This window comes from Kryptolebias marmoratus, linkage group LG22 (genome assembly GCF_001649575.2).
Source record: "Kryptolebias marmoratus isolate JLee-2015 linkage group LG22, ASM164957v2, whole genome shotgun sequence".
In the NCBI taxonomy this organism is placed as follows: domain Eukaryota; kingdom Metazoa; phylum Chordata; class Actinopteri; order Cyprinodontiformes; family Rivulidae; genus Kryptolebias; species Kryptolebias marmoratus.
Window position 1 is genome coordinate 7,971,627 of NC_051451.1, and position 8,547 is coordinate 7,980,173.

General features: G+C 42.3%; 1 protein-coding gene across 1 annotated transcript; it reads left to right on the top strand.

Moving 5' to 3' along the window:
- The first annotated feature begins 319 nt into the window (after positions 1 to 319).
- On the top strand, positions 320 to 4,392 carry LOC108246627 (early growth response protein 2b). The gene is made up of 2 exons (XM_017434271.3): positions 320 to 568; positions 685 to 4,392. Exons 1-2 carry the CDS (start codon positions 427 to 429, stop codon positions 1,695 to 1,697), a joined length of 1,155 nt encoding a protein of 384 aa, XP_017289760.1. The 5' UTR covers positions 320 to 426; the 3' UTR covers positions 1,698 to 4,392.
- Positions 4,393 to 8,547: the final 4,155 nt, after the last annotated feature.

Consider the following 8,547-nt stretch of genomic DNA (forward strand, 5'->3'; position numbering starts at 1 on the left):
GACTCACCGGAACTCCCCGAACCATCCCGGAGCTTCTGTTTTCTTCAGAACCAGTCTGAAAAGATTCCCGAGGATGCTCGCGATCAAAATCAAACCCCTTAAATTCAACCAGTTTGCGTGTTTTCAAATGTTGCCGAATAAACAGTCGCATTTGTTTCCATGTATCGTCACGGCAACCTCCGCTGCTCCTATTTCTGGAGTTCCCTCCTTTTTTTTTAAAAGTCCATATTTGGTCAATGACGTCAGGGGACACCCAGAAAATCCCTTTATAACCATAGCGCACATTCCTGGAGCTGTTTAACAGGGATGAGAGGCTGAAAACACGGAGGTTAATAGCTGACACGATGAGGGATTAAAAACCAGCTCGACAGCTTCACTGGAAACGCTTTGTTAGGGAATTCAAACCAGTTTAAATCCACCTGCAGAATGACCGCTGAGGTTTCTGCTGTGGACAGCATCACTAAGGATGTGTTCAGCGAGGAGGGGGCGCTGACTTCAGGGATTGTTTTTAAGGAGGAACCTCTTGGAGAGGAGGAACATGAAGGGGTTACAAATGAAGATGGAGCCGGTAAGATTCGTGTCGGTTTGTGGATGAACTCCAACTCTGACTTGATCTCATTGAAAAAGGGGGGGATCAGAGAACATCCCATAATGTCATCTCTTTTGCTTTTTTCCCGCTTGCAGGTGATCTTCTGTTCGACGCCAGGAACTCACCTGCGCTCCACATCCAAGGAGACCTTTACGCGGAGACTTTACGCACGCAGCCGGTGGTGTTTACCGGGAAGTTCTCGGTGGACTCCAGGTCTGCGGGTGGACCGTGGACACATAGTGACATCATCAACGTGGTCAGCGCCGACATCGGAGCCTCGGTGCCGGCTGCGGTGTCTGGATCACCTGAAGCCTCGGAGCTTTACGCAGCAGGAGGAGGAGACTGCAGCAGCATGGCGCACGGGCCGCCTGACATCAGCCACATGTACGCGCCCGGTCACCCCCACCCGTCCTACTCCTGCAGCGGGGACATGTACCAGGACCAGTCTGCGTCAGGGGGCTACCTGGCTCCCTCCACCTGCGCCGCGCCCTACCACCAGCCGTACGGCTCCGCGCAGAAACCACCAGACGGCGCCGCGCTCCTGTCCATCATGCCGGAGTACGGCGGCTTCTACCAGCAGAGCTGCCAGAGGGAGATACAGAGCGGGTTCCCCGAGAGGAAACCCCTCCCGTACCCCCTGGAGTCCCTCAGGGTCCCCCCACCTCTCACACCTCTGAACACCATCAGGAACTTTACGCTCGCGGCGCCACCAGCAGAAGGTCCGATGGCCGCCGCGTTCCCCAGCCACCAGAATCTCCCGCTCAGGCCCATCCTAAGGCCCAGGAAGTACCCGAACCGGCCCAGCAAGACGCCCGTCCACCAGAGGCCGTACCCGTGTCCCGCGGAGAGCTGCGACCGCAGGTTCTCCCGCTCGGACGAGCTGAGCCGGCACCTGCGCATCCACACGGGCCACAAGCCGTTCCAGTGCCGCATCTGCATGCGCAACTTCAGCCGCAGCGACCACCTGACCACGCACATCCGCACGCACACCGGGGAGAAACCGTTCTCCTGCGAGCAGTGCGGTAGGAAGTTCGCGCGGAGCGACGAGAGGAGGAGGCACCTGAAGATCCACCTGAGACAGAAGGACAAAAAGACGCCTGCGTCCTAATTCAACATACACACACACACACACATTGCCACCCCCCTACATGCTGCTGAATGTAAACTGTGAGACCTGGAACATAAACCCGCCTTGTAATCTGAATTAATGTCACAAAAAGCCACGTGTGCAATCAGGAAACAAACAGAACCTGATTCACCAGAAACCAGAACATTCTGGGGTTAAACTACAGCAGGAACACTTTAATATCAAAGCTGATTAAAGATTCTGTGTGTTCATCTTTAGTTCTGCTTCACATCGGATGACAACCCTCTAAAAATCAGCTAGAACCTGGATGGTCTTTGTAGTGTCTTGGCAGGTCTTCAAGAGGGTTTTAATAAGACAGAACATGTGATAGAGTGTGAAAGGTCCAGGATGGTTCTGAGTATGGACAAAACGTCTGTATTGAGGTGGATTAACATCTTGGTAGCAGTGTATCTGTGAGGTGGGGCCCATAGGCACCAGTGTGGTTTGGTCTTTAAGAATCTGAACTAGCCTTGTGATAGGCTACAACCTTGACTGACAAGACCATGGAAACAACTGTTAGCTTGGTGTGATCTAATCTGTTGCTGCATACAAGAGAGTCCTGCCAGGGCAGGGGGTACAGAGCCTGGTAAGGGCACAGGAGAGAGATGCTAAAATTATCAGGAAAAGCCTGTTAGACCACTGACATAATAAAAACTATACACAGGAAGATAACACTGAAACACATCCATCTTTATGTCCATGTAGTTGACGAGTATAGCGTAGCAGCATCATGACTGGCTTAACCATGGAGATATATTAAAACTAGAGAGAGGACAGGAAGCTGGAAGTTGAAGCCACAAAGGACAAGAGCCCCCTAGGCTGGCTGAAGTACAATTTTTTAATTGTTCTGTTTTGTTGTTGTCCTGACTAAAAAAAATTAAAATTCGCCTCAGATCGTTGTTTTCAGGTGTTGATTTTTGTTGATTCACGTAACTTTTACCGTGCTGCTGTATGTTCAAATATGCATTTTTTAAATGTGCTGAGTTAAGTTGTTTATTTGAGGGATTTTTTAAACAAATGTTATATAACACTGTGTTTGACAATGTGACATGTTAGGGGTGTGTGTAGGTGGGACATTCATTTAGAGGGTACAACCCCGTTCCTAGTACGCAAATATATAAGTTAAAGTTAATTTGCTGTACATGTACACGCAGTGATTATTTTCTGAGAATTTCACTAAAATCCATCCAGTGATTTGTGAGATATTTTGCTAATAGACAGATAGGTTTGACTCTAAAAGTTAACAGCAAAATAGTCTTAGAATTACCAGACCACTAAGCTACCATGCGTCATTGTTTATTTTTTTTGTAATATTTCTACATAAACCGGTGATGGTGGTGGCCACAAGCCTCATCTGCTGTTTTGTGGGTTGAAAGAACAAAAGTTTGGGAACCGCTGGTGTTTCAGGGTCGTCATCCGGTGTGAAGGGGGGTTTAGTCGACCAAGTTTGTTCCACAAGTCGCCTCATCGCCTCACTTCAGTGTTCTTCATCACAATGTCACTGTTCCACGTCCTCAGGGATTCAAGCAGCATCGATAAGACCAAAACCCTGAATTTGTCGATGCACTATAAGCTGCTGCTTTGCCTCCACACGAGGCCAGTTTTAGACGGGACACAAACCAGCTCACTCAAACAGGGAACGCCCCAGCGATGACTTTTGGGCCATGAAAGTCCCAATTAATGAATGTTCATCAGGTTGTCAGTCTGACGATGTTGACTGCAAAAGTGATGCACCGAATAAGAAAATAAATACTAATTTTCTGGCACATTAAAACAACTAAATAAGGATATTTCTGGCTTGCAGAGGAACTTTGACTATTTGGATTAAAGCAAGACTTGAAGGTTCTCATTGTAAAGTATGAAATCAAACATAAAAAAGTTATTCCAAAACTATAGCAAATGCTGCAGTTTGAAAGAGTTTACTGCAGTAGTTTTCCAGATACATTGATATAAAATTCTGAAACACGGGTACGCACTCAGCGTAAACCAAGCACTCATTTGAATCCACCGAAAACCAAGGAGAAGCTTGAGTCACAAGACTGACCTACATTAGGCTGACCGTAGTCTGTGTAGGCAAACAAATATGGTGGAATCAGTCAAGCAAAGAATATCTGAGACCTTTAGGTGGAAATATAAAAATGAATCTGCCGCTAAAGAAAGACTGAATAAGACAACTGCTTCTGTATGTAAACAAACACACAGTCACAGGTTTTGGTTACAAATTCCTAATTTAAATACACATTGACCACTGATGTGAGAAAAATATTGGGTGGATTTTATTTCTAACTTACGATTTTCATGAGTTTGCAATAAGTACCTTCAAAGTTCAGAATTTGTTGTTTCTTTTGTACAGATCTGGCCCTCGAGTATTGTACTGTGTCATCTTTAAATGTTGATTAAATGTTGAAATCAGTAAATATCAGACAATAACTACATTTTAGCTGAACATGGTGATAAGTTAAAAAAGAAATTTGGGGTGGGGCTATTCTTTAAATCGTTTCAGGTAGATCCAGCAAAATGAAGCCTTTAAAAATATACTTCAAATGTGCAAATGTGGCTCTATATTGGTCTCGTAACTTTGATGAGATTGTAGCCTGATAATCTCAAAGTTTTATTTTTGGATTTTTTTTACCTCATGAATGTGATTTTAAAAAAATAGCTACAGATGCAAAGGTTAAATGTCAAAAATCTGTTGTTTTTATGCAAACAAAACATTAAAGCCACCAATGCTTCTTCCAAATAAATGTTAATTTGTTCAGACACTGTTGTTGTTTTATTCTTTTAGGTGATTTCAGAAATAAAAAAAACGAAACAAACTTTGGTCAATGATGAAACAAACTCTTCCCATTTTCTTCTTTAAAATGCTACATCTTCCAACAACAAATAAAGGTTTTTTGTTTTTTTTTGAAAACTGAAGATAATGGTTTTAAACAATCTCAGGTTTAAAGAGTGTGACCGGCGCCTAAAACTGCAGCGCCAACAACAGAAATTTGCCAACATAAAAGAATCATAAGGAGAACCTTTGTATCTGGCATTTAACTATAATTTTCCAAATTTTGATGTAACCCAAAAGCTACAAAGTTCAACTCAACGTTAAAAAAAAACCCATCTCAAATGAAGTTGATCTATAAAATACATTTGAGAAAAGTCACAATTAAGGGGACAAATTCAGACATTTTAAAGTGGGGTTCTGTGGAATGGTTATTAACCATTCCACAGAACCTGCCTTTTGTTGAGCTTTGCTCTCGATTTACCAGTTGATCTACAATCCTACCCTCATCGAGCTTTGGGTAGTGACCGAAAGAACGAGATTGCGAATACAAGCGGCTGAAATGAGTTTTCTCTGCGATATTCCGGGCACGTCCCACCAGGAGGAGGCCCAGAGGAAGACCCAGGACACGCTGGAGGGACTATGTTTCTCGGCTGGCCTGGGAACACCTTGGGATTCCCCCGGAGGAGCTGGCCCAAGTGGCTGGAGAGAGGGAAGTCTGAGTCTCCCTGCTTAGGCTGCTACCCCCATGACCCGACCCCGGATAAGCGGAAGAAGATGGATGGATGGATGGATGGATGGATATTAACAGGTGACATCTTACCTGGTAGCTCTTTGGACAACTTCTGTTTGGAGAAATAGAGTTCAATACAGGAATCAATCAATCCTTATGTGCATGCACCAATGGGCCCAGGACTAGAAAGGTCAGAGGTCAATCACAGACACATTGAGCTTGCGTGCCATTGACAGTAATGATGTTTTATTTTTTTTAAAAACCCAGTAAATATCAGCACTCTTCTTTATTATTTCACGACGGTTTTTCACCACAATTAGTAGCGCAGATATTTAAGTGTCTTTAGAGCATATTTACGTGGTGGTGAGAACTGTTTCCTAAAACATATCTGTGATGATGCGTATTCTGATGCTGATTGAGAGGAGTGATCTTTGCATTGTTGGTGCGTATTTCTTGTTTATTTCTTGGCCGTCTCTGAATGAATATTTGACTGCTGTGTCAGCCTCTGTGCTCCTTTAAGGTTTTCTCCAAGACTTCAAGTCTAGTCAAATTTATTTCTAAAGCAGTTTTCAGCAACAAGATGGTTCAAAGTACTTTACATCATGAAAACACAAAAATACAAAGTCATCATAAAAACACACAATTAATAATTCAAGAAACAATTTATTTACAGACTATGAGCGCAGACTCATAGTGAAGGGAATAAACTAATTTATTAAATAAAGAAAAACAAAACAAAAGCTGAGGTGGCAGCAACAAAAACAGAACAAAAAGCACGGCAGGGCAAGACATCAAGGAACCAAGGTACGGAGAACAGCAACAACCAACAAATGACAAACAATGAACCGACGGATAATGAGAGAAGTGACTGGGTTTTTGAATACCAAGGGTGATGAGGTAAGTAGAAACAGGTGAGTGGGGATAATTACGGACAGGTGGAGATGGGCGTGGCAAGGAGGGCAAAAGAGTGACGGAGGAGGAGTGAATACTGAGCAGGAACACAAACAGGAAAAACCCAAACTGAAAACAACAACAAGAATAATAAAGAAAACAAGACCGAAAACACAAAAATCCAAATCCTCACAGGCTGCTGTTCACTGGGGCTCTGATATTTGACAAGCCAGGAGGTCCTTTAGGATGTCGGTTTCAAACTTTACAACTGCACATCCCTGTTGAACAAAGACAGGCCATGTTTGTCAATGTATTTGAATGGCTTTCCAGCTCACATAGGTCCAAGTTTGTATCATACCTGCGAATATAAACCAGCAACGCAGGAACCAGACCATCTGATGGCACTTAAATATCTTCACTGCCAGTTTATCTGTGGAGTTTGCATGTTCTCTCCATACACATCTTTCCTCCGGGTACTCTGATTTCCTCCCACAGACCAAACACATGCATGTTGGGTTAATTTGTAACTTTAAATTGTCCCTAGATGTGAGCCAGAGTGTGAATTTGTCTCCCTGTGTCCCTGTGATGGACTGGAGACCTGTCCAGGGTGTCCCCTGCCTCTGTCACATTGTCACTGCTGGAGATAGAAACCAGCTCCCTGCAATCTGGACAGGAAAAAGTCGGTAAATAAAATGGTTGGACAGATAAAAAAAGAGTGGTAATATTTACCGATTTTCTCAAAAAGGCAGCCAAGCTGAACTCAGACGGACCTCTGACCCTTCTAATCCCAGTCTGGTATGCACATGCACGCACGGATTGCACAATTCATCTATTCTGACTGGAATGACAAGCTAACAGCTAGACCAAATGCAGCGAAGACAGAGGTTGATTCCTGCCATCTTGAAATGGCTCCAGTCTCCAAAATTCACAGTGACTCTTGAGTTCTGTAAACAAGTAAAGGTTTGTCTTTCACAAAAAGTTTAATAAAAGTTTAAGTAAAAAAGAAAGAGTCAGTTATTATTAGAGATAATTCAATGAATCATATTAAAATATCCAACAAATTATCCGTAGTTTTATGTTTACTCAAATATTTTTTGGGGGACACAAATATACATTTTACTTTTTCCGAGAGTGGTATTTATTACTTTGTACAAATATAACAAAGACTCACATGGGTCTCCATATTTCAGTGGTTACACTTTTCTTAAAGGTGTATACGTTAAATATTTTTCCGTTCTTTATAATTTTTCTCCTTTGTCCTAAAATGTGAAAAAAGATAAGATAATTTTCAACCATTTATTTAAGTTCTTCGATTTTAGAATAGATCAAATATTTTGTTATATGTAGTATTTATTTAAAACTTAAGATACAGTTCAGTTGTTTTAATCTTTATTTTTATGTGAGACAAGGGGCAGAAATGTCTGATTTGATTCTAAAGGTTGCAGCCCCCTGACTTTGCATCTCAAAATTATGAATTAGCAAAGCAAGATTATGGCTTAGTATTTCTTACTTGTGACTTAGCGGAACTCTTTATTTTTTCATCAAAGCGGCAGAAATGGGCTTCTGTACCTGTTGGACCTGAAACTGATGCTGATATGAAATAAATAAATAAATAAATTAAAAATATCCATTTGCCTCTGGCACTGAAACACAAAACTGAAGCTAACACTTTACCTTGAGACAAATAATGTGACGCTCTCACACCAAAAAGCGCTCTGAATATTATTATTTTTATTCTACGTGAAAATAAAATGAAATTATGGGATTTGATTACAGAAATAAATCTGCTTTTCTAAACTTGAGATAATCAGATTGTCTTATTTTGAAGCCAGACAAGCTACTAATATAGCTAAATAAAAAGCAATTTTGATATAAAACACAGAAAAGATTTTAAATTAAAAGTAAATACGTGATCCCAGGTATTTTTGATGGACATGGACAGGAGTAGAGGACCTAAAGCTGTCTGAAAAAATATCCTGTTTCTGAAACATCAAACTATTTTTCTCTGAGAGATTTAGCTGTTCATTCCTGGTTTTAAAAATTTTCAGAGTTTCTCTTCAGCCACACTGTGGCAGCAGTGAGAGCTCCAGCATCACAATGAGATGAACTTCAGCTAAAACCACACCATCCCTCGGCTCCAAATAGCTTCACTAACAATTCAGCTCAGATAGTGACTCGAAATAATAACTAAATATAAAAAATAAGTGCTCGTGTTTACTGGTTTTCTCATATAGGTAGCAGAGTTGAATGCAGGGGTGGAAATTAGCACCCGCCACCCGCCAAAATCGGGTAAATATTTGAAGTGGCGGGTGAATTTGATCAACACACACGCCACTGTGGCGGGTTGGCAAGTTGAACAGAAAAGGTGTTATTTGTCCTCCTGACATATAGGGGGCAGCAATGTGCTCGAGTTGCTGCTGTTACGTCGAGCCCCGTTC

Coding starts and splice junctions, on each gene's coding strand:
- LOC108246627 (XM_017434271.3), top strand. CDS start 427: ATGACCGCTGAGGTTTCTGCTGTGGACAGCATCACTAAGGATGTGTTC. Junction 569..684: donor TACAAATGAAGATGGAGCCG/GTAAGATTCGTG, acceptor TCCCGCTTGCAG/GTGATCTTCTGTTCGACGCC.